The sequence below is a fragment of the Scatophagus argus genome, chromosome 17, assembly GCF_020382885.2.
Source record: "Scatophagus argus isolate fScaArg1 chromosome 17, fScaArg1.pri, whole genome shotgun sequence".
Classification (NCBI taxonomy): Eukaryota; Metazoa; Chordata; class Actinopteri; family Scatophagidae; genus Scatophagus; species Scatophagus argus.
The window spans coordinates 1,307,136-1,333,625 of record NC_058509.1 but is presented as its reverse complement, the minus strand read 5'-3'; the positions used below and the strand labels follow the sequence as shown (position 1 = coordinate 1,333,625).

General features: G+C 42.3%; 1 protein-coding gene across 5 annotated transcripts in view; it reads left to right on the top strand.

Annotated features, from left to right (window-relative positions):
- Positions 1-26,490, top strand: part of LOC124075141 (collagen alpha-1(XIV) chain) — a 110,194-nt gene that overhangs the window by 3,596 nt on the left and 80,108 nt on the right. For 3 of the 5 annotated variants that reach the window (XM_046418558.1, XM_046418561.1, XM_046418562.1), the window contains exons 3-5: positions 3,819-3,932; positions 10,391-10,534; positions 12,258-12,344. The exons of 1 other annotated variant lie outside the window; for it this stretch is intronic. In XM_046418558.1, the coding sequence (XP_046274514.1) occupies positions 3,819-3,932; positions 10,391-10,534; positions 12,258-12,344 (345 nt within the window). The remainder of the gene's footprint in view (positions 1-3,818; positions 3,933-10,390; positions 10,535-12,257; positions 12,345-26,490) is intronic. One more of the 5 variants, XM_046418560.1, reaches the window with a different exon arrangement.

The following is a 26,490-nucleotide window of genomic DNA, read 5'->3' as shown; positions in this document are numbered from 1 at the left end:
AACTCCATTGTGGAAAATGGTCAGAAGTTGTCTTTGAATGGCTTGTGTTCTGTTGTTTTGAAAAGCAGCAAATCTTTACAACTGGGGGAACTGGAAGCATTGAATATTTGGCATTTTTATTTAAACTTTAAACAGTGACTGAAGCGATTAGTCAGTCATAAATATAGTTACAGTGCTTTTTTTCTGTAGATTCTCTAATCTGTTATTGACCAGTTTCATTTGTTTATCTGGCAGTCTGAAACCTTAACTGGCCACTGTAGAGATGCAGCCTTATAGTTATGAAACAGAATAAGTCTGTCACAATGAAGACACTTGCCAGGTTTTGGCCCGCGAGTGCGTGAAGTGGAAGGAACTGCAGCATTCCTCAGTGAAGAGGCCATAGTGTGCTGGTCTCGGCTACAGCAGTGAACCAGGAAGAGCTGAGGAGTTACGATCAGCTTGGAGAGCCTCCACTGGGAAACTCCTCTCCTCTTTGTGGCTCTGTGGTAGTTTCACACGAGTCACATAAATAGGCTTCATGTTGATCCATGAGCACAACCTTTTGCCAGCAAGTTGAGTCTAGAGATGAGAAACAAAGAAACTTTCTCCTTTATTTTGGCCTTTAATTTAATTCCGTTTACCAAGTGTCCCTGTCCCATACAGGAAAGTGAGTTTGGCCTGTAATTACTTAGCCATGTTCTGAATTACTCTCCAACCCAACACCTGCCATGAAATCCCTATTAAAAAGGGGGAAGGTCACAAAATTACTTCAGTGGCTTAGCGCAGGCTTTGTCAAGGCTCCTCATGTTTTCTTTGCCTGCAGAAATAATGGAAGAAGTATCTGTGCAGCCTGAGGGGAAACAGGCGAGGGGAATGTGGTCAAATGTCAGCGTTGTTCACTTCTATTTCTTGTCGGCTACTGACATTCCAGTGAACAAAACCAAAAGCTGTGAGAACAGAGTGGGAGTTTGTCAGTGCATGAAATAGAAAAATAATTGGATTCAAAAATTACACTAAATTCTGTCCTCCATCACCAGGGACTCTGAAAGCTTCACTCTAGTTTGAGTGTGTGCAGTGTGACTAGACATACTGATCTGCGAAGTTTAATTGATAATGATTTGCTGTTGTAATACTTTTTAAGAGTTTGCTCTCTGCAGTGACAGCACAGGTCTTGTAGTCTTCCTTTATGAACAAATGGTTTGCAAACACATTCACAGATGAGTTTTACTTGTTTATAAACTCAGCCAGGCTCCGTTCCTTCACTTGGATTCTCCTGCTCTCCCTCATATTTTAAAAGACACTCAAAACTTTGCTTGTGGGGCTTGCTGCGCAGCTCGGACACCTCTCCATCCCTCGGCAGCTTTGTTGTTTAAATGAATTTCTCCATGAAAACTAGACGAGAATTGAGGTCCACTATCTACAGATGAGGCCTTTTGTCTTCACCAGGCTGTTTGCTTAGCGTCCACTGCTTGTCTTGGCGTGTACAGTCTTAACGAGGAGATCCATGGCTTTCTGTGCGTGAGAGTGTGTGTGTGTGTGTGTGTGTGTTTTGCTGCAAAGGAACTGGCAGGTTTTCCTAAAAGGTGTGAGAAAAACATAACCACCAGAGCTACATGGATGGATAAGATTTATATGTGCATACGCTTGCCTGCAGTCGCAGACAAACATACATAATTCATGCACACACATGCACTCACACACACAGATACACACAGTCAACACATTTCAACTCCACTACAAACAAACAGAGAGGTGTGAAATCTGCTTCTCGAATCATTTGGGATTTGAGCAACTCTCTGCAGATGGGGGAATGTCCTTTGTTTCCAAGACAGGGAGCTAAACCCTGAGCCGAAATCACATGCAGCCCCCATTCTCGTCCCCAGGTTGGTGAAATAATTGGTACAGTATTCCTTATATGTGTTTGTATATAAATATATTTGCCTGCTGTTGAATGCGCCGGCTTCACATTCTTTCCACTGAAATCAGGATTATCCTTCCTGTGCTGAACTCAAGTTTCTTTTCATACCTACATGATCAGTCTTCTGCAGATGCATAAAGAGGCTATTTTATACAAAGCTGTCATTTTAACATGGGTGGCACATTGAAAAATCTGGTATTATTGAAACATCCATGCATATTGTTATTGCCGTGTTTCATATGGAGAGACAACATTTATGATTTTGTCCTTCTAAAAGGTGAACCATCCCTTTCAGCCTCTTGTTTATTGCGCGCCAGAGCATCAGAGCTCTACCAGGCGTCAATCACAGTGTAGGTATTTAAAGAAGTCGGCAGTAGCAGCTGGCTTACCTCATAATGAGGACACAAACACATGAACGAGTTTGTGGGTTTCATGTTTTATCTTCCATCCCCAGGCTATTCTTTTCATAGTTAACTAAATTAGATTGGGGAATGTGTTGCTTCTGGATACATATTTATTATACGGGATTTGGCTCTGCCGGAGTGAAAATGATGGGGTGTTTTGTTTGTTGACCCTGGAAATGTGGTTTTTGGCATAGCGATGCTTTACAATGGCCTTATTCCAGTGTTTTAACCTGCCTTTTATTATGAAAACACAACACTGTGTGGGAGTTTAGTGAATTATGATCATACTCAAGCTCCACTGACACAGTGTTGTTGGTTTTTGAACATGGGTCGAGGCTGTTGTAAAGTGTGTTTGTATACTGTGCAGCTCAGTGGATCTCGTGGCTGTGTGTTGTACATCTAAAGACTCCTGCTTAGGACAGGAGAGGAATAGTAAACAGATGCTATTCCAGTGCCTTTCCCTTTCGTGCCCTTTGTTCTTTTTCTCCTTGCAGTTAAAAGGAAGTCGCATTCACCTTTTTTCTCATCCTCATCCTACCCCTGTTAAAAGTTTCACAGCACCGAGATGCAGAAAGAAAATAAAAGAAAGTAAATGGAATCAGGACTGGGAGAGATCAGATGGAAGAGAAAAGACAGATGGACAGATGAGTAGAAAGAATGTGAGCTTGAGAAAATGAATATAAGAGAAGGATACAGAGAGAAAAGTGGGGGTTTAGGCCTCGAGGCGGCTGACAGGGCCAACAACTAATCAGGATGAGAAGCAGGGGCGTCGCTTTGATGCTGACGGTAAGTGGAACACAGAAAAAGACCTGTCGTATCCCCACGGAGACGAGCACAATGCAGGCTCGTCGACAATGCGAGGAAGATGAGGATGAGAAGGAGAATGGGACTTTGCTTTTTAATGTGACATCTGTGTGAGCTAAACTCTCTGATGTGTATCCTCCCTCCCTGGATGAGATACAGTTCATTTTCTTCCTCCTCTCCTAACTGATAAAACACACAGATGGAGCAACTGCCTGTACGCCACCATAACTCTGGAGGGAGTTCAGTCCAACTTAACTTAGTCACAGTTGTGGTTAGCGCTTAGCGGATGAACAACTGTGCAGAAGGAAAACAGAAGGAGAACAGACTCTGTGAAACCTGCAGCTCTGTGAAACATCCTGAGCAGTGATGCTGTTTGCTCAGGATGAACACACTGTTTTGTTACTTTTAATAGCAGCAGTTTGACACGGTGTCATCATATCGTGAAGTTGAATAGCAGACACATGGAGTTTATACAGCCTTCAATCAAAAGTTTAACTACTGGCCCAACAAAATTGAACTCCATCCATTGTTATGGAGGTAATCTACTAATACACACTGATGATAGCAGTTTGTCTAATATTAAATAAAAATATTGGAGGTGTGGCTGCTGCATGACAGGGATGTTGTCTTTATCATTCATCAAATATTTACATTGTGTGCCAAACTGGACTGTTATTGTCTAAAGCTCTTTGTTTCCTCGCTTCTCTGTCCAGTTTCATCGCCACGACGATTTCGTGCCAAAATCCTGAGCCCCACTAAGCTTCATGTGTCGTGGAAAGAACCGAAAGGAGAGTTTGAAAGCTACAAGGTCATTTACACCACGCCAGGTAAGATCCAGCACTGATCTGAAAAGGTAGACTTAATAACAAAATGTACCTTTAAGACAGAGGAAGGACAGATTCTATTTTCCTTCAATCTGCAACATTTTGAGCAGTCAAGATAGCACAATGATCTGTTAAGACATTTAGGACTTTTCGTTTCTGGCCTTCACACTTACCCTCATTCTCACCTCGAGGCTGAGCAGTCCAACCTCTGTGAGGGATTGTTGTGTAATGTCTTGCTCATAAGCTGCTCGGCAGTAATTAGCCAGGAACAATGCATAATTAAAGAAGAGCGTCCGTCAGCAGTTAAAAGATGACACAGAGCGATTTGTGGAAAAGAAACAAACAGAATGCAGGTAAATGTGCTTTCTGTCAGATCACAAATCATGTGAACTGTAGTGCTTGTCTTTTTTTCATGGGGCAAAAATTCTAGTTATGCACAGAGCAGTGCTGCAGTTGGACCTCTTCCCCCGAGGGAGAACAAATCACCTTTTTATGTGGCTTTCACCTGTGTGCTGGTTCATAATTCACTCTTGTGAGAATGAGACGTGTAACCACACACAGGATGTGACCTGACTGATACCAGGGCTGCTCAGGAGCCTTCTGTGGAAACCTGGGGTTGTTTGCAGCACATGCCTCTGGATTTATTGATGGAGGCTTCAGCTAGTTTGTGAAAATACTTAAGCCCATTGAACACTGGTGTGGCGAGGCCCAGCTTGTGATTGGACTCTCTTCAGGTGTGAAGTCAAGTGGAGGTGGGAGCAGATAAGTGAGACATGATTCAGTACCAGCACTTGTGACAGTTGATTATAACCTATTTAAATCAAAATATTAGAACCATCTCTCAGTACAATCTAATATGGGTCAATAGCACCACAAAGACACTTTCAACCAGCACTCTCTCCTTGTCTGGACTCTTCACTCAGCAACATTGGTGTTATGTGGATTTTATTGCTCTGTGAAATTAATAGATAGACTGTAATTATAGTCATAAAGTGAGGGCATGTGAATATACACAGGTCATAAGCTGCTCTGTGATTATAATCATAAGGGGTGGGTTTGAAAGCTGTGGCCAAGTTTTTTTATTGCAGTGAGTGACAACAGGTGCGCTGCAGACGTTTACAGTTACTGTTTACATGATGTGATGCAAAGCCGTAAGGCTTCATTCTGTGCTGCACTGGAATTATAGTGGGATTCATTTATTAAGTGTGACATCAGGGCAGCTGTTAGTGATTGTCACATGGGTCAAGGCAGCCATGTTGGAAGTAAACATAACAGTGTAATTATCTCTTTTCTTCATGACCTTTTCACTGCTGTTTCAGAATAATTAGAACAGAACTTCCACCAGTTCAAATTATTAGTCTGTGATTTAAAGGAGAGGATAACCTTCACAGTCTCTTCCAACATAGTGTCTTGGTCACCAACACAAACGAGTGGAAATCGTCTCTGGGTGGGATTGAGTTTCTGTCTAAAACCTCCATTGCAAACATGTTTGAAAGACCGAACAGTGAGCATCTGTAGAAGGCTGTAGGTGCTGTGACTACTGTCAGTGTTGCTGCGGGTTGTTATTGAACAGAAAAATGTTCAGAGGGCTGTTCATAGTTGTACCCGATGTTTTTATTTATGTGAAATTGCTTTATTTCAAAGCTTTGTGTGGTCTAAATAAACACAGCTCAGCGTCACTTCACAGCACTGACAGGAACATCACATGGTTTAGGTTAATTTTAGGTGTTGTTCATTTGCACTTAGAAATTAACACTGAATGCCAAGAGTCAAAATAGAGGAGATAAGTCAGAAAAGATCCAGCCGGTGTTGTCCTATAGTGCACAGGTTTTTTATTGTAGTCAAAGAAAACGAACAGAGAAGATTCAAGATTCAGACACATTAGTTGGTGTCTTATTGTTATGGTGAAATATTTCAGATATTCAGTTTGTAATCAGCTTGAACTGCTACCCAGTCATTAGTCACCAGTCATTTGCGTCACAGGGATAGTGTAGATTGGATATACATTTCTGTTCTTCCTACAGTTCTTCCCTTTCTGTTTCTGGACATCGAGTGAAAAGAGATATTCTGTTTCATTGGGGAAAAAGGTGCAGCTGCACACACTGCTGTAAAACTGTTCTTTACTTCTATTACCGTCATGACGGCAAGCTTCAAGAATTCATTCTGCTGAGGGCTTGTAATTATATCACAGTTAAAAAAGATTCTCATAGTAAGACGCGAGGCCCAGCAGGGGTCCCTCTGTGGATTTGTGGAGATACAGTAAAATCTCACTTTGATTTCACTCGCTACGCACATTTACTTGTAGCAGTGGTCGACTGAGCAGCGAATGAGAAGAAGTAAAACATTATTGTGAGATTGTTTCACAGCGGTTACATTCTAAAGCAGAAGTGAACACACTAACACACATGCCCAAACCTGCAGGAAGGTGAAACTTTGTCTTTTTTTATTTTGTAGGATGATAAAACACATGTAAGTCACACACCTTCAGCTCTTCATACATCAAAATGGTGGAAGCCTTGTAACCTGGTCACTATGCTTTTAGTTCTTGAACTCACACCCTGCACACTGGTTGTTGGCTGCGGGTTGTAAGTCCATGACCCCAACACAACCAAATAATAACACAAATGGGCCCAGTAAGGGTCATAACTGATGATTGAGGTGATGCGATGCTTCAGCTACACACAAACATATTTTGACACACTTTTGTTAGTTTTGGAAATGTATCCAGATCTTGCAGTGGACGCACTTGCACATTTGCATGTCATAGAAGAGTGGAGGCATGTGTTGTCTGATTGTTCTTTTGTTCACATTATTCCAAAAACCAAACTATCACTTGGGTGCTGTCAGATGCTGAAGCCTGACAAAAAACATCTGAATAGATTAGACTGTATTTCCCTAAGACTGTTGGGACAGGTGTGTTTACACAGAGAAGACCCATCACTGTTCCTGTCATAGAATCTGATGTGTGCATGTTGACATAATTGACTTGTTTGACCTGGAAGTCCCATCTGGCTTCAATCGGATGAGATCTATGATGACTGTTCCTGATAAAGAAGAATAGTTTTTCAATGTTGTATATTATATAAATTACCTTTTAGGAAGCATCTTGTGCTGACACCTTTTTTTCTCAAAACTGGATGGGAACATCACATTTTACCCGAGTTGCAGGCCATCCATCGAGGCCTGTTTGATGGTGGAGTCAACCTCTGCCACTGGTGCTGCTTTTATCCAGTGGTGACGTAAACCTGTGGCTTTGGGTATGACTTTGGGTCTGTTTGTTTGATCACAGCAATGAAGAAAATGCCAGATAAGATGCAGTAAATGCAGGCAGCCATCCCCAGACACCATGAGGGAGAGCCAAATGGATGGAGGGAATGACACAGGAATATAAGAGGAGGGAGATACTTGAGAGCAGAATGAAAGATGGAGGTGGAGAGAGGGAGTCAGTGCAAAGAGGGATGTTGGGTATAGATAAATGAAAGAAGCGGTGTGACTGATCCAGACAAAATCTCATCATCTGCGGTTTCTGTCAAAGAAAACATGTTGTTTCCTTTTCTTGTGGCTCAGTTAAAAGTTTTCTTCGGTGTAGGTTATGCATTTCTCCTAGAGTTCCTTTAGACATCTTTTGTCTCATGATGTGGAAATGCCTCAGTTTACACATGTATCCTCATATATATGCTGGACAGCTTTGCTTCCTTTTTCATAATCTTACAGTTATTCATACTGGCCTGACATTTTCACCAAAGCATGATGGCCTCATTTCTGAGACATGCCCACACAGCTCGCTCTGCAACATGTTGCCTTTGGGTAGTGCTTAGTTATAAAGAAAAGGAGAAGAAAAAAAAAAATCTGATTTCAGAAAGTAACTGGAAGTGGCTGCATGCCTCCTGGGCCAAGTGAGGGAGGTGAATGACGGGGACGATCATCTTCTCGCTGCAGGCCGCTGTTATCAGCATGAGTGTAACAAAGGTGGAAAAGCAGTGACGGTAACCATAGTTAATTTTCTTCATCAGTGGGGAGTTTTTGTGGAGCCCACTGAGCTTTTTACTGTGGCTGATGTCCTGACTCTTCCTCACTCAGAGATTGAACAAGAGGCACACAGCAACATACAGAGGATCTGCATGAAGGTTTGTATCTCCTGAATAAGGAGACAAACTAATTATTTTAGAAATGTATGATAACATGGTGGTGTTTGTGCTGACATGCATGAGCAGGTGACGGAAAGTCAGTTTTTAAAACTCTTTTTACATTAGAAAACTGGTTTGCATATCTGAAAGTTTCAGGGGATTTATTGATCTCAACTGCAGCAGGAAAAGAACTTAGCAGGAGGCTAAATGACTTAAGGAATTTAATCCCAAAAAAGCAAAGAAGTGATGAATACTTGTTCTTCATCTGAAACATGCAAACTAATTTGTATGTGATGATCTTGAACTACTTAGTCAGTATATGTGCACATGGTGGACTCAGCCAGGAAATGGAAACCTACGCTTCTCGTCAGTCTGTAAACTGCTGACTTCTGCCAAACCTTCTGCTGCTATGACAGCAAAGCACATTTGGCAGGATTAAATGCTGATTATTTTTATTCATTTTTACTCCTTATTACATTTTCTGTTCATATTCTTGGTTTTTAACTTTTACTTGATGTTCTAATTTGTTTTACCAGTGGTCTTTTTTGCTGTGGTGAGGTATCGCCACCTCAGGCGTTAATAAAGGTGTTAGTCTTTCCTCTCCTGAGTTTGTGATGCCAGAGGGCTCCTCTGTGTTCATTTTCTTTTCTGAGGGATTTGAGAATGCAGAGAGGTGTGTCGTAGGTGTGTACAGTTCAAATGCTTGATGATAGTTTGGTATGTTCAGTAAAGGTTATTAGTGGAACATTCTCTATCAAAGCAGCAAATCCCTACTTTCTAGAAGCTGGAACCAGCAAATGTTTGATGTGAAGTTTTTACTTGAAAAATGAACAGTTGATTCTCAGACGTTGGCAACTAAATTTTGCCACTCACTAATTGATTCTTGACTATTTGTTGCAGCTCTAACATTAAACTAACCACATACATTATCTTTCAATTTTGCTGTCTAAAATCAGGTGCATTATAGTACGTGTTGTTGCTTTGTACTTTATTGCAGTGTTTTGTACTGTGTTGCAGCTATGGTTCAGCAAGTAAGAAGCAGGGTTGGCACGTTGAACCACAGTACTTCCTGTCCTTCAGCAGGACACGGATCAGTTGTGAGTGGTTGAATGAGGGGCAGATCGTAAAGTGTGGTCAATAAAAACACTGTATAAATGCACTCTGTTCAATTCTGAACTGTTACAAGCAGTTTTTAGTCACTGCATCGCTGGCTAAAACCAGTTGTTCTTGTTGAAGTGCAGCTTGCAGACCTGAGCTGTCAGAGCATTTACAGAAGCCATTTAGTGAGTTGTTGCAGTTCAGTTTGGGCACAAGAAGATGATGGTTTATGCACCTGCAGATGTGATCTGGAGACACTGGTCATTACTGCGTACAGTGAGTTCCCTGTGAAGGTAGAAGTAGCTAGAAAACAAGATCATCATTTTCAAGTGAATGTTGGAAAATTAGGATTTCTTCCTGTCAGAAATCTTTCAGAATCATGTTTATGCAGAAAAAAGATTTTAAGCTGAATGTAACTGTAAACCAGCTTGAAGATCTTTCTGTCTTTCTTTCGTTCATTTGTCTCCTTTTTGTTCTTTCTTTCCAGGCTGGCACAGTTTAAGTGTTGGTCAGGTGACTTTGTCCCTTCATGTCTCAGATTGATATATCTGCATAGCACAAGTCTGTAACATTTGACCTGCAGCGGGCGAAGGCCTGCGTCGACAGGAGCTCAGTCTGCAGGTTTATTTGCGCCTTCAGGTTTGAGTTGGAAGCTCTTAGCTTGCAGGCTGTAGATTTTCTGTTGCTGTTGCAAGCGCCTGTACTGAATTTATGTAAATGTAATTACTTGGTTATTAATGTTCACATTTAAAGTGATGCCAGACCATGTAAATTATCTCGTAACAAATAAAGGAACGTTGTAGGTATACACAACAATAAGTATATCCCTCTAACCTCCTCTTGTTTAGACAAACCTGTGAAACAGTCATCACTCTGCCCTGAGTGACTTCCTTCATTACAGTCAGTTAGCAGGGTGATTTTGGTCTCTTCAGGGGGCAACCACATGAGGTCAGCAGAAACAAGATCTTCAGGATGTTTTGAGTTTCTCTTTAAACTATAAATCGTCAAACAAGATCTTACAGATGAAAAGAGCGCTAAGAAATCACACAACAATGGCAGAAAAATTTCACCCTCATTTGCATAACATTGAAAAGTTTTAGCTTTCAGCCCCTCCTTGTTTTCATGTCAGTCCTGCTTTTCACCATAAATCCCACAATGCCTTGCAAAGCTGTTTTCTTCTTCTCTTCCATCATCATACTTCAGCTGAGTGGCTTTTCCTCTCTTATCCTGGATCAGGTGGAGAGCAGAAGGAGGTTCAGGTGTCGAAGCAGGAGGCAAAGCTGCTCATCGAGGACTTTGACCCGTCTAAAGAGTACAACTTTAAGATTATTGCAGTCAAGGGAAGACAGCAGAGCAAGCCACTTCAGGCCAAACATGAAGGTAAGAGACTTTTACTGAATCTTCAGCCCTCAGCAGCATGACTCCTCTGACAGGCACTGTTTGATTGATGCTGCCAGTTCTTCCAGCAGTGTTTGTGCTGCCCTCGGACTGACTTGCTTGGTTTGCTAAAGTGGGACCTGATTATTAAATGTTGTTGTAAAGCCAACCAAACTTGAGATGTAAGTGCAACAACCTGAAGACATTGTGATGAGTAGGGCTGGCATCACTATGTGACATCAGCCAGCACTTCTGGCTCCAGTTAGTGATGTCACTGCAGATATTTTTAGTCAGCTGTGATTGGCAGAACACCTGCTGTGACATCACTGATTAGGGCATGACCAAAAGCAACATGCTGGAAAGTGTTGCTCTCTTGTCATTTGTCGGTTTGTACCAGCTGATGTATCAGAGTAACAGCAGCTCCTTCCTTGTATGTCAGAAAGGCTTTACTTAATGTTCCTCCAGCAAGCCTCCTCTCTCCTCCAAATGCATTTTAGAAATTAAGACATCCTTCAAGATGGCGTGCTGAGGTTGATTTCTGAGTCACAGGCAGGAGGACGGAAGAGGGAGGAGATGAGGAGACACAAAACAGAAATGAGAATATCTCTGTGAACCTGTTGAGAGCTCCTGTTGTGCTCCTGTTGTTCAGTGACACCCGTGCTCTTTATTTGGCTAATGGAGCGTAAGACAAGTTGAGTAAAACAGTAAGGAATTCAAACAGCAGCAACTACACAATTGGCAACAACAGCACGCCTCAGCTCACTGCTGCGGCTGCAAATGTGACAATGTGCCAAGTGAGTTGTTTCCTTTGTTTCAGTCACTGACATTCAAGAACCTGCTGATATTTGCTTGTCACACGGCACTTCAGGAAGAAGGAATACCCCACGTAGACCTTCTGAAGAGGATTTGTCATGCAGAAATCTGCAGGAGCCATTTCCTCCAGACATTTGTTTAGTCACGACTGAAAAGCCCTTTGAGTCAGCATCAAGAATATCATGCTGCTCTTTCAGAATCACACAAGCTCCTGTGCTGACAAATGTCTTGTTGTTGTTGTTGTTGTTGTTGTTGTTGTTGTTGTTGCACCACTGATTGAAAAAGTATACAGCAGCACTGTGATGACTCTTGGTATTCACACAACAACATCAGGTCAGGGAGCTTCTGGTGTCACTGTGGTTTTCACAGTCTAAACCTCACCTGAGTCGGATTGGTGGGGCGTGATATCAACTAGCTGATATTTAACGTTTAGCATCACTCTTACAGCAAAGTGATTTCCTGATTATTGCCAACAAAAGTGCCAAAATGAAATAATGAGAAGCTGACTTGTACGAAACTAGAAAGCATCAGTGTTCATTCACTGAGCTCCTCAGGCTCATCAGAGCCTAAACTGTAGTCATGCTGTGCCTCATTGTTCAAAGTAAGGAAGGTTTTGATGTTTTCACTTGATGCCTCTTGGCTTGTTTCTTACATAAAAGCTTGAACATGCTCATGCTTTCTAATTTGTTATCATGGTATCTTTTTCAGTTGAGTCTGTTCTTGGCATTTTAGCAAGCAACTGTTTTTGTTTTGTCGCCTTCTCTTAAATGCTTAATCATTTCATATGTGTTTTGGTCTGTTCTCTTCTCATGTTCTGATTTGTTTGATTAACTCATCTTGACCAGGTTCCTGTATTTCTCTCCTCCGCTCCTCTCCACTCTTTAATGTACATTTCTTTGTGTGTTGCCTCTAGCAGCTCAGCGATCAGGCGTCGAGATGGTTCAGTCCCAGAGGACACACAGCAGTGGAGTCACTGAGGAGAACAATGAGATTTCAGAAGGTAAGATCCACGACAGGGAAAGAGGATGCAAGCCGGGCGAACAGAAACACTGAAACTGAAGATTGACACAACCGTCTGTTGGTGTCTGGTCATCTGGATTTGAGACCCCACATGTGTAACAAGAGCAGAGCTTTTGAATTGCCGTGGCAGCAAGTCAACCTGTCATTTTTCAAGAACAACTTCAATAGGGAAAGTCAGAAAAATGTCCTGCAACCAAGAACAATTTCTCTTTACAAATTGGAGATGACAGCACTGCAGACTTCTCTGTTCTCAGCTCAGTTCACCTTAGTGCAGACTCATCTCGCTCAGCATCGCTCACGCACGAAGCTATCATTTTTAATGTGCTGACCTTCCTCAGACTGAGATTTTGACAGAGGAGAAAAGAGCAACAGCGCAACAAAAACAGGTAAGTGGAAGCTGAAGAGGCCTTTGAGTTTTGCCACAGACGGCTGCATTCGCCGCTGATGGAAAACAAGTTTGATTCACCATGAGAAGATTCTCCTAATCTGTCCATCCTTTTCGGAAACGCAAACCGTTCTGACACATTTTGCAGAAGAAAGGAATGTAAATGTTATGTTCGTGTCCTCACGCAACGATTATCATTGAGCCTCATTCCTCAGAAAATGGAGGAAAGGAAATGAAATGCTGTGAAAAACAGATTTCAAGCGAGAGCCTGGAACAGTCAGGAAATGAGTGGAGAGAAGAGCTCAGTAAACAAGCCTATTATCATTTTGAAAGTGATTGTAAGCACCCATGCTGAGGTGCACAATCAGAGACCACAAGGAAGATGCAGGAGACAAGCAGGTAAGCCAAAATGTTTCAAAGCCTTACACAAAATGTCGCTGTTTGGTTTTTGTACTATAAAGCTGTTAGTTCAGTTTTATCTTTTGTCCATTCTGTGTGTGTCATTAGGCTTGGAATCAGAGTCTTTGCTTTTTGTGTCTAGTAAATCCAAAACAATAAACGTTATGTTGAATGAAAGTCTGCAGTGTCAGCGTTCTGTTGACAGAAGCCTGATCTTGTGTCATGTTCCTTTGCAGCTTCTGAAAATGCGACCTTTCGATGTGTGTGAGTGCTGTTGTGTTTCAGAGCCGTGACATGAATGGCGTTAATGTCGGTGCAGATGTGACTTCTGGCAAACGTTTGGCTGCCGTCTCAAACCCAAATTATAACTTCTGCTTTAAAAATCGTCACAATCGTTTTGGTTTCTCTGTCATCTTTTTGGTGAATCTTAATCCACCTCATCTCATTTATTATTATATAACTTCCTCTATTTATGTTTTTGTTGCAGCACGTTTACTTTTCCTTTTGATTAAACTGTATGCTTTATTTTTCTTTTGTCTTTGTTTAGAATGAGGAAGAAAAAATCTCAACATTTGCAAGAGAACTTGAGTTTCTTGTCATGGCAAACCTCATTTCACTTCATCGCCTCAGCACTCCTCTCATAATTACACCCTGAAACCCCTAAATGTGGATTTTAGTCTTGCTGGGAGAGGTTTGGCGGTCTGTGATTTCTTGTCCCCCAGACGACACAAACTTTACAAACCTCTCAGCCTCTACATGAAATTACAGCTTTGCCGTCCTGGGGTCATTTTAATCCTGTCTGGGGTTTCGTGCTATTAGATTTTCTCGTGTGGTAACTGAGTCGTGTAACCAGTTTTGGAGTGTGGCAGCATCAGAGTTGAGATGAGATAAAATCTTGTTGCTCTCATGGGCAAGTTAAGGTAATGCAGCGGCAAACGTCATTGGATTAAAGATGTGCTTTAATTTTTACTAGACTTGAGGAGGTGCTGCAGAATCAGAGATCCTGCATTACGTTATCCAGGTATTCTGATCAGTTTGCAGTTTTTGAGTCAGAATGAAAGTATTGTTCTTTAGGATGTTTTATTGAAAGATAGCCAATCAGGCCCAAGTCTAGGGGTGATGTACCTTTTAAATTCATGTACTCGAATAAAACACTTAAATGAAATGTGACTAAAAATTCATCACTATATATAATATATAACATTATACATTGTACAGGGTGGAGACAGTTTCTCCTCTACATCGACACTTCACTAATGTTCAAGGTGTTTGAGTGGCTGCAAATGTGACAGATCTGATGTCAGCCTTTTCTCCCCGAGAACACTCGACAGATGTTTTAAAATGGGTGCTAGACTTCACCGGCTGTGTTTGCACTTGCTGCACAAGATTAGTCAAAGCAGGAGAGGGTGATGGCAGATCGAAGGGAGGGAAAAAGGATCGGATCCAAAACGCTGAGATAATTAAATCTCTGACTTCAATAAGTGTACTTTTGTTTGGTTTTTTTTTTCTTTTTGACTCATTACTGCTGCTCCTCTTCTGTCTCGCTACATCTCACTTTGGGCAAGTCTTTTTGTACCAGTGTGGAGTTTGTGCTGACGTCACGCTCAAAATATTAAACAAACTGGCATCACTAATACACAAATCAGTGAGTTTTTATTTCATAAGTTACATTCATGGATGTAATTGAAGAGGTTCTACTTCAACTTCTACCTCTTTAGTTTCAGTGGAAAATATCAGCTTGTTTTGTGCACATGTTAGCAGTAGGCTAGCATGAACACAGACAATGCACATAAGAAAATGGAAATAACTTTGATATAGTTATTTATTGTTAGTCTAGTTAATAAATGTTTAATATTTGGTTTGAATAAAATCACTTTTCTAAACAGAAGTACATAACTGTCAGTATTCCAAGTAGTGATTATTTGGTTTGAAAACAGCAAGTTATTAGTTACGTAATATGTTCATGTAAAAGTTAATGTGGTAATTAATACAGGCTAATAATTGTTATCATTCTAAAATGTAGTACGTGTTTTAAAATCTTGAGTTATGTCTAGTGTGAAACTTGTGTTTGTGTTTGTTCATCTCCTGTTTATCTCTGGTGGGTCGTTTAACTTTGCAGAGTTTTAAAGATAAACCAACTTCTCTTTTGGAGCTGTTTTGTTCGTGGTCCAGTTTTCTTTTACTGATCTTAAGACTGCGTTGCTGTTGGTGAATGTATGGACTCTGATCTTTGTGGATTTCACTTTAAAGCCGCTTGTCATTGCACCTGCAGATGAGGCTTCTTTTATAGCTGATAAACGTTGCTCATTGTCATTCAGCCCAACATGGCTGACCTTTGTTGGACTGTGTTATTATTAACGGCAAGTCTCCTCAGAGTTGATGTCCGCTTTATGTTGTTCTTTCAAGCTGCCGATGCAGCCTGTCAGGTTTGACAACAACACTGAAGTGCTGAATGTTGAGTCTTGCGAAAGTGAAGATGACAGAATATTTACTAGATATACTGTGTGTGTGTGTGTGTGTGTGAGAGAGGGAGAGAGTCACCTGCTACATGTCCAAGCTGCTCTAACCGGCCGTAGGCTAATGAGGACAGATCAGGGAGTGATGAGCCAACCAGTGATAGACACTTTCCTTTTTTTTATGTGACTCCACCACCGCCACCGTCTTCTTGCTTGTATTATTGAAACACGCGCCCTCTGACACACACACACCCATCCTCAGCCCCTTTGCCTCCCTTTTTTCACCAGCTTTTTGCTTTCCTCTCTTGACTGCTATCTCAGTTTGAAGAGGTTTTTTTTTCCTCTCCATCACTTTTTCTCATGACTCTATTCAGTCTGTGGCCTTGTGACTCTCTTTGGCTTTGTTTTTCGTTCTCAGTCTTCCCTTTCTTTTCCTCCTTATTAAAACATGGCATACAGCATACTGGATGTATGACACACACAATCATTTTACACATCAAATGAAATGTGTGGGATGTGTAGGATGACTTTAGATTGATAAAGTTCTCCCAGTTTTCTCCTCTCTTTTTTTATTTTGTTGCCATGATACCTGAGCTATGGATTCAGCACTAGTCTTAAATTTAATCTGTTCATTTATCCGTCTTTTTCTGCCTGCCTGTATCAGTACTGTGCAGATACGTGTGCTCTTCCTGATCAGAATATAAGTTGTGGATTGCATTTGATGAAAGTATTACATTTAATTTTACACACTTTGCTCAAAGGTGTATTGAAATGTTGGTTTATGATAGGACAGTCTGCTGTCTCCTTTTTGTTTCCTCCTCTCCCTTTTCTTCTTCTTCTCTCAGTTCTCACTGTCAGCTCTGTCTCAGCGCTGTTCTTTCTGGCCTCCTCCCTCCCTGCTCTTACTTACAGCCTCACTTCTCTCCGTCTACATTTCCGTGCTCGTAGCTGAGTTTGCTCCTTGCCCACACTTGCTGAATACCTCAGCTGTAGCCTCACAGGCCTGTTCTTAGGCTGCTGATCAGACCTTTAACAGCTGCCTGCCTGCCTGCATGTATGGCTGTCAGTCTTAAATTCAGGCATCGTGCTTGTCCTCCAATGTTGTGCGTTTCACCTGTACTGCAGGTGAAATGCACGCTCTGTGGTTTATGTCTTAAAGAAGAGTGTTAAGTAATCGCTGTCCCCTGTAGGTCTGAGAGTTTTGAGCTTCCTCCTTTGCAGTAGATGGCAGCTGTAATTAGCTCGGATCCAACAGTTACAAATGATTCCAGTAGTGACCCACTTTGGAGTTTTCAAACATCCCTTTGACTATAACCCACTTCATCACTGTCCATCCATCATCCATCCAGTCCCGATACTTATATTTTGTCAGAATATGGCTAAATACTCAGAATTAGGTCAGTCAAAACAAACATCGTCTTATATCTGCAATGAAACTTTGTGTTTAGGTATTCAACAGGAGGAGACCCTCAGAAAGTAAACAAGCTCAAATCTGAGTGAAAAGTTTTCTGACCCATCTGAGGAGAAGATGAAGGAGATCTTGACCTCCATAGAGTGGCTTGTCAGGCTTTGACAGGTGTTAGAGTTTTGTCGAGCAGGGTCCAGACACCTGACCTGCCAGCCATTGTGTCAGTGCTGACTAAAATAAAACATGGGCTCATATAATAAAGTTTATATTGCTGCCCCTGGCTTCCTGCTTATCAGACAGACTATTAGTCTGTCCAATTCTCTTGCCGGCTGCCCTCCATTGTGTGATGGATGTCGAGTGTAATCTGACATGAGAGCACAATAACTCATCCTGTCTCTCGCTTCACTCTCAGAGCACCCAGGTGCCATCCACAGGTGTCCCTCCAGGTGAGCACATACACCTGTGTGTCCTCCTATCTGTCCTTTCTGCTCTGTTCTAGTAACCATTTACTTCTGATGAGGTAACGAGTTGAATTCTTCTGCTTTATGTAATGTAGGCCTGTGTGTCATATTTTGATTTAGCTGAGTGCAAATTTAGCTGCATTTCAGTGTGTTGTGTTCCATATGGTCAAATGGTTTGGGTCTTTGGGTGTATAAAAAAAGTTGTGTGTTCTTTGATAGTTCAATTTATGGTGTCGTCCTTCTTTTCCTATGTATTTTCCTTAATGGTTTTATGATTCTGTTCAGCTGACAGTTATAAAGTTATTTTTTAACTTCATTTTATTGTAACCAGTCTATTTTATTGCTCATTGATTCAACTTTAAAGATTCCCCTCAACAGTCTTAAATGTTTTCAGGTTTACTTTCCTTTGGGTACCTTTGTTCCCACTGTAGCATATTGTTATAAAGCTGTTTGCCTTATGAAAGCACATTTTTACTTTTATATCGACTGGATTGCAAATGAAAGAAACTTTTAACAAACAGTGAAGCAGGAGCAGAACCTGTTGGCACAAACTCACATTCTCTAACGCACAGCTATCATTTAATCAGTCTGCTTCTGGCAGAACATCCAGCCGACCTCCTTCAGGATGTACTTTAGCTGTGAAACATCTGTAATGGGATGTTCCCTCCTGAGAAATCTGATGACACATTGCACCCCAAACTCTCCTGCCAGCCCAGGCTTTTATGTTGAGGCTTGTCCCCTTAGAAAATGGCAGGAGGGAGAGTTTGATGTAAAAGTAAAGACGTTACCTTCACATCTTTGCAGGACTAGATCTCCTTTCATCTTACTCCACACAGATATGTGAAAAATACATTTTGTAGCTCTGTGTGTCAGAAACAGTCCATCCAAAGTACTGGTGACCAAACACTCGAAGGCCTAAAATATGTCGCTGCCCAGGCTTTCGACATTAACGCTTGCCTGGGAAAGTGAACTCTATGTACACCCAAATAATTTGTATTGAAGGATTGACAGTGTGACTCATGTTGGTTTCCATGGCAGCTCATTGTGGACAGCACTGTGGGTTTGTTAATGGTGTTTGTCTGAGTTTTGGCTAAAGCTTGATATTATTCTGGGATGGAAAAGGTTTGGACCTTGTGCTGTCAGAGCTGCAGTGAAAAGATGAAGACAGACGTGTGCTGTGTTTCGCTCTGAAGTGGCTGATTTAAAAGCCGTTACTTCGGCCTCCATTGGATGAGATCCTGCTGGCTGTGCCTCTGGGCATGCTGGTCATCGTAGCAGCAGATCATGAGATTGTGTTGTTCGATAACTTCAGAAATACCTGCTGCCTTCACCTTGACACACAGCTTCAGTCTCTGTCAGCATGTCGGGCACAGCGGCCTTCGCTGTTGGTTGGCTGTAACTTGTGATGTACAGCCTATCAGATCGGATCAACTGTGGGTGGAACATTGAGTGAGATGACAGAGCGGTGACCATGCATGTAATATGGAAAGTCAAGTCAAGTGTTTTTTTATTGTTATTTCAGCTGTTTACAGTATAGCAGAACAGTGAAACGACACAGCGTTCCTCCAGGGACCAGGTACTACATTAACAACACCATGACCTGGATGACTGAGAACCTATATCGACACTACAGGAGAGGTTAAAGACCATACATACTGCTCAAAGATGGTACACAGTGCAAGAGAGAACAGTGAACACAAAAGGAGCAGGACAGATCAGAACACACTTCTGTAACGAGTGTGTGAGACAGCCATAAAGTGCAGGTAGGACAGTTATTGTAAATGGTGTGAGGTGTAAGGTGGCAGTGTGCATTGCTGTGTAGTGAACTCAGTCCAGTCTCTTAGAATCGAGGAGTCTTGGCTTGGGGAAAGAAGCCGTTGCACAGTCTGGCCGGAAGAGTCTGAATCCTTCGGTACCCTTTGACGGTTAACACTGTGTGTCATGGGTGTGCTGGGTCATCCATAATGCTGATGGCTTTGCAGATGCAGTGTGTGGTGTAGATGTCTTTGATGGAGGGGAGAGAGACCCCAATGATCTTCTCATCTGTTTTCATTACCTACTGCAAGTTTTTGTGGTCTGCTGCGATGCAGTTACCGTACCAAGCAGTGATGCAGCTGCACAAGATGCTCTGAATGGTCCCCATGTAAAAGGTGGTGAGGATGGGGGGGGCAGATGAGCTTTCCTCAACTTCCTCAGAAAGAGGAGCCGTTACTGGGCTTTCTTAACAGTGGAGCTTGTGTTGAGGGCCCAGAGGAGGCCATCTGCTAGGTGTACACCAGGGAACTTGGTGCTCTTGACGATCTCCACGGTGGAGCCATCAGTTTTCAGTGGAGAGTGGTCACTTTGTGCTCTTCTGAAGTCCGCAACCATCTCTTTGGTCTTGGTGATGTTCAGGTACGAGTTATTGACTGATGAGATCCACCTCGGTTGTGTCATCGGGAACGTGATGATTGCTGTGATGTGCTGTGCGTTGCCTCATAGTCATAAGTCAGCAGTGTGAACAGCAGAGGGCTGAGCACACATCCTTGTGGGGCTCCTGTGCTCAGTGTGGCGGTGCTGGAGATGTTGCTGCCAGTCCAGACTTTCAGAGGTCTCTCAGTTAGAAAGTCCAGGATCCAGTTGCAGTTGGAGGTGTTCAGACCCAGAAGGCCCAGCTTACCATCCAGCTGCTGAGGGATGATGGTGTTGAATGCTGAGCTGAAGTGAACAGAATTCGAAAATGTAATAAATAGATTGAATGATAATACGTGCAACACTTTAGTGCTTGTCCACAGTTAAGTTGTTCAGATAGCAGGATCGGAACCTGAGCGAACTTACTTTACTTACTTAGAGTGTTGTTACTGCACTGCTCAAACTGCAGACTGACGATTCTGTTTCAGGAATTTGCGGTCTTGCAGTTACGCTCAGCATTACATTTCAGGGCACCGTCTTGTCGGCAGAGCAGCAGCAGGCAGGTGTGGGCTTGCTTGTGTAACATCACAGTCATTTGAAAACATACTGAGCTTTGCCTCTGTGTAATCACTCCTGCACCCCGACACACTATCTTATCCAATTGGAATCCAAATCATTCAAGGCCACGGTTCAGTGATCCATCTGAATTAGCACACGCTGTTTGGATTTGTCGGTTCTGTCAGTCCGAGTTACATCACTGTCGTCTTTACTCACCGGAGCGCAGAATCGATGCTGAAAAGTGTGTGTGTTACATACCTGAACCTCCTGTGTGTGGAGCAAGTTTCTTAACAAGGATATAAAACTGAGGTTAGCTGAAGGTGAAAATGCCAAATGCATTTTTGTTTTTTTGTTACTATAAATCCCTGCACACATTTGCAGGCAGTCAGTAATTCTGTTCATGTGACTGCACTGTGCAGGTCAACTTGAATGCAACGTGAAGCTTTCATTTTGTCACATTTTGCAGTTTAATATCTTTCATTCATCATTTTCCAGTTCAAACTGCTGGCTGATTTCTGCCACTTTTTATCTCTACAAATAATCTGCAGAGTAAAGTCTCCTCATAGCCCGCAGGCCTGACGAAAGGCAGTTGAAAAGTTCAAGTTGTAAAACCACAATTTCCTTCAGCTTGACATTCAGTGTCTTGGTCAAAGACTCCGTTTCAGATCTTGGACTTGTGACCTTTCAAATCCAGACACTCACCAGACCAGTCTTTGTGTGTGTGTGTGTGCGTACATCTATGTGTGTGCCCTGACATGACCCATTTATTGAGGTCTAATTCCTGGTCCATTTGTTCAGGCTGTGATAATTAGACTGTGTCAGCAGAGGACAGGCAGGAATAATGAAATCACAGCTTGGACCTCCTGTTCCACTCATCAGAGGTGTGTGTGTGTGTGTGTGTGTGTTTGAGAGAAAAAGAACCAAATACAACGTGTGTGACATAAGATCGAGTCACTCAGACACAGTTAATTTAGGCTTCCCCACAGCTGTCTGTCTGCAGATCAAATTGTGTGCTTCTCCAACCTGTACTTAGGCAGCGATAGTTTTCTCCTCTCTGTTTGTTCGGCATGGCTTTACTTTACATTCCTGTGTTTATAATCAGTGTGCTTTCACACTGGTTGTGTGGTCTGAATTTGCCTCAAAATTTGGAAATATGCTAAACCTCAGAGGCTGTAACCCAGAGTGGCTGAATTAAGCGGACTGGCTTTGGTTCCAGTCGGGCTGTGGAAGTAAACATGATACTCATAAAGATGTTCATCCACATTTCAGAAACTCCTCTTCGTAGCTGTGTTTCACTGTCTCATGTGGTCGTGTGGTCGTTTCTCCTCTGCTGTTAGTCTGACTTTAAACGTTCAGTGCTGATATCATGATAAAAATATAAGACATGATTCATCTGCTCTTTTTTCTCTTGTGCGTGGACATTTCATTTCTCTGCACTGAGGATGTATCTATACAGAGACAGATGGTGTGTCAGGCTTGGGTAAACTTGTCAGCATGAACAGTGTGTCAACTGTAGCAATGTGCAGCTGCACAAGGACAGTCAAGATGTGGATTTGCACTGCTGCATATGTCAATACTTGGACATGTTGATGTGGATTTGTTTCTTGTGTACACAATATGGGGCTGTACACATGGTGGGAGGACACTGAATACGTTTGGTTTATTGCTTATTCAGCCAAATGTTGGCATACAGACATAGACAGACATTTTGAAAATCTTTGTGTGAAAACAGATAACGGAGTTGTATGATTGTATGCATGTAAGTCAAATACTTTCAAGCTGTGAAGAGCTGAATCCTGTGCAAAGTCTTGTTTGAGGAATGTACAAACAAAGGAAGCACATTGTAGCGCTTGGTGGCTAAGTAATACTGCTACACGAGTAATTTAATTCCCATTTCCACACTGAGCTGTTGGAAAGCCTTTGACACACACCTGTTCTTCGGCAGGCCACAGATGAAGAAGAGGGACACATCAGCAGCTCAGTGCGATGTCTTTCTGCTACGCCACGACTAAAGAAGAATGATGAAACGATGAGTCATCTGTGCAGGGGAGGCCAGAGATGAGAAGACATGTTGATTTAGTGAAATCAGAGAGAGCGAGGGGAGACAGAGTGGCCAGTAATGCGGGCTGGGCGGAGGGGTTTCAGTTCAGATGAAGCTCCATCACCTTCTATTTGACACTGTGACAACCCTGTTTAGATCTGAGGAATGAGGGGACACAGGGAGACGGGAGAGTGGGGACAGCGTGAAGCCAGCAGCATGAACATGCATGCTGCTAAGTGTCCAGGCAGGTTAAAGCAGGTTGTCTGGAGCCTGTGCTGTTTTAGCTTTGTGTTTAATCAGCTCAAACAAAACTATAGTGTGCTGACTGAGCTGACTGAAATCTGCTCGTGCTTGTATCAGTGTTTGTTCGTCTGCAGTTTCCTGCACAACACTTTGGCATATGCAGTTGGTTTTGTTTGTTTTTTTCACTTGTCCCTTCCAGCATATAAACTCCGTGCATTATGTCAGTAAATGTGTGTTCTCTTCTTCTCTCTCCTCCGTCATGGAAGTATGACCCAGTGTATCTATCAGTGTCTGGAACTGCTTTCTTTGTTTATTTGTTTGTTCTGTCTTCGTGCTGTAAACATCTGGTCGACTGGTAGTTCCCTCAGAGTTTTCAGAGCTATCTGTCAGTTTGTTTTCCTCTATGGAGATAGAGATAACACACTCACACTGGTAACCAGGCTCATTGGTTCAGATGACGCTGAGCTGCAGGTGACATACAGTATATCATATGAGTCTGGACAGACATGAGTGGAAACTGAGACGTGACTGTTGTGTGGTGTGTGTGTGTGTATGAGATTCTAGTTATCATTGTTCATTAACTTTTCCTTCCTTATTTTTTCTGTCACAGGTTTTCACCCTCCCTTTTGTTCACTTCCATAGATCTTTTTTAATCTGTCGTTATCTTACAGCTTCATACCTTTCTCCAGCTCCCATCTTCCCTTTTCTTTCTCCTGCTGTCCATCTTTTTTCCCCCTTTTGTTCTTTTGTTACTCCTGTTTTTCACTTTCTTTCACCTTGTCTGACATGTCTCCTTATTGACAAGGACTTTTTCTTTCTCCTTTCATTTGTTTTTCCCTCTCATTTCACTGGCAGATGAGCTGACTTTGTCCTTATGCAGTCGTTCCAATTTTAATCCGATTTTATGATTTTCATGGTTTTTGTCAGTCACGCTCTTTAAGGCTTTCAATTGTGAAGCAGCTGCAGCTGCATTTAGTGACCACTGACCCCCTCAGTGCATAGAGGTAAAAATAAAGGTACGGTTACTGCAGATTAGATGACCAGAAAACCCTCAACACGTCATGTCACCTCCTCTCTGTGCCTGCATCAGGGGATCTGAAGAATATACGATTCAAAATGATGTGTTTTTGCCCAATGCCCATGCAATCCTTTAAATAATTCTCCCAAAATGAAAATTAATCCAGTACTGCACAGTCCATTAGTGTTACTTCATGTCATACCTGTCAGAACTTCATAGCCAACTTTTTTGTTCTTTTAATTAAGCAAAGCCTTAAAACATGTAAATTCAGACTATTCACCAAAAGTTAAAGGAAGCAGACGCTGCTGAGATCAGAATCAGCTTTTTTTGGTCCAAGTATGTGACCACACACAAGGTGTTTGACTCCAGTTTTAAGGTGCTCTCAGTCTTTTCCAGTAGAAATAGAGCTAAACATGGAGTACAAAGCTGAACAGCGACAGGCAAAATAAACATTTATAAAAACTTGTAGTACCTAAAGAGCTTTGCAGTCAGCCAGAACACTGTTTTCTCTCCTCACACTTTTTGTCTGCTTGTCCCACTGTCTGTGTCACTCTCCCTCTTCCTCACGCACACGCACACACACACACACACACACACACACACACACAAAGTACCTCGTTCACAGCTGTAGATAACAGTGTGTCCTCAGTCCCCAGAGGTGGCGACGTACCTGTGAAAATAACATCAGCAAGAACTCGCAGCAGCGCGATTGGTGTCAGGTGTGTTGTCTCTCTTAGCTGACGTGCGACACAGGTAGGGTTTAATATCCCGTTATGACAAAGTTACACCTTCACCATTTTTAACACCACCGTACTTCATGTTCACCTAACGTTCAAAATTAGCTCATGTGGTTGTGCTGATGATACCTGTCAGAGTGAAACAAGATGCTGCAAAATGTCCGTGTTGTCTCACTCATCCAGGTCATCTTGTGTGAAGATCTTCAGCTGTGGCTTAACTGAAGTCCAGTTGCCCCAACTCTTCTACACAAGTGATGATTGATTAACATTTTCTTTACGTGTCATGTACGGAGTCTGGCACCTGGTGAATCTTGCTACAAGGACAGAAAAACAAATTTGAAGAAATAACAGCTTAAAGTGACACGATTTTTGCTTGTGATCAGTGGAAACACAGACTCACGGAGTTCATTGGTTTGTGCGCTTTGATTTAGTACACACACTGTGTGAACCAGTGCATAATGGAAGGTGTACAGAATTTGTGAACAGTATCTTGTCTTCAAGAGTGTGCCAGTGGAAATGTTTGTCCTGAGGCGCAGTTAGCTTGCCAATGTGCACATTATGATACGGTATGCTTGACAGGTCGAGGTTTGCCGTGACGAAACATGATGCTGCAGTGCCTCTGAGGTAATACAAAATGAAATACATCTTTATCACTTGTCATTGTTCCACAGTGATGGATTACAGCTCTGAAGCCAGCAATGTGTCTCTGTAACTGTTTTTTTGGGAGGGTTTGAAGGTAAATCATGTTGTAGGTAAAATCACCTTCAACCATGTGGACTGAACCAAAAGGAGATTTAGACCTGACTGTTCACATCCACGACTGACGTTATTCTGATTATGAAAGTGAGCTGTTTGTTGTTCTACAGCCTCTTCTACAGTCAGTCAACACTGTCAGCTGACTTTGAGTGTGTGTATTGGGGGGTTAAGTGCCTTGCTCACCACAGTGTATTCAAAAGATTTTACTGAATATACAAGGTTTCAGAAAGCATCAGTGGGTGTTCTTCTCTTTCCTGTTGGGGGGGTTTCTAAAATGGAAGGACACTGAACCTGTGGTGTTTAATCCTGCTGGTTTCACATGTTCCCTGATGGCTCAGAAGGACAGCGTGTGGACTGAAAAGACAGTCCGTCTCTACATGTGTCAAAATCACTGCTCATCTGTTTGGTGGTGACCCTGCTGCTCCGGCATCGTTCCCGCTGCCCGGTGCTTCATGGGAGCAATCTGATTGCTGGCACGTCACACTGAGTCGTCCTCGTGTCATTATGGATTCATTCAGAGCACTCGTCTGTACGACTTCAGTGCCTCTCGGTGTGACTCGCACTTTGATCACCCAGCTGTGTGTGATACACCGAGGTTGTAAGTTTTATAAGAAATTAGTAATATTACATGACAAAGTGAGGTGACTTTATAGTGTGTGTTTGTATACTAATGTTTGATTTGAATGAAGAAGAAATTGTCAGATTTGCAGCGTTCAGCACAGAGTAGACGCTCAGCGCTCCCCTTGCTCACGGCTCAAGAAATATGCTGGCAGCTTTGGTGGACATGGCCCCCAGAGCAGGAAGTAAAATGTCTGCTTAACTGAGCAGCTCTGTAATTTTTCACCCTCTTTTAAACATTCAGAATGACATTTTACTGAGGTTATCGCATGTTGAGTTTGATGTGCGGGTGACAGACAGTATCTGTGACTGAAGTCATCTTAAATTAAGGTGTAGTTACTCTTGAATTAATTTTTTAACAACCTGAAAGCCTTTTTCAGCCTCAGTCTGCAGGCTGACACTTACAGCTGTAACAGCATCAGTATCAGAGGGAACAGCAGTAAAGATGCCACAGTAACAGAGCAGGACGCAGACAGCTGAAGCTTTACAAATGCCTTGGAGATACACGGAACATTAAAGAAAATTTCACAGCCTAATGAAGACAAATTGGGAGTCGTAATTTGGCCCCAATCTCACCATAAATTAGATTTGAAAGGAATTTAGAGAGTCGATTGTCATCTTTTATGCTGACCGAAGAAACACCTTCGATATAGCG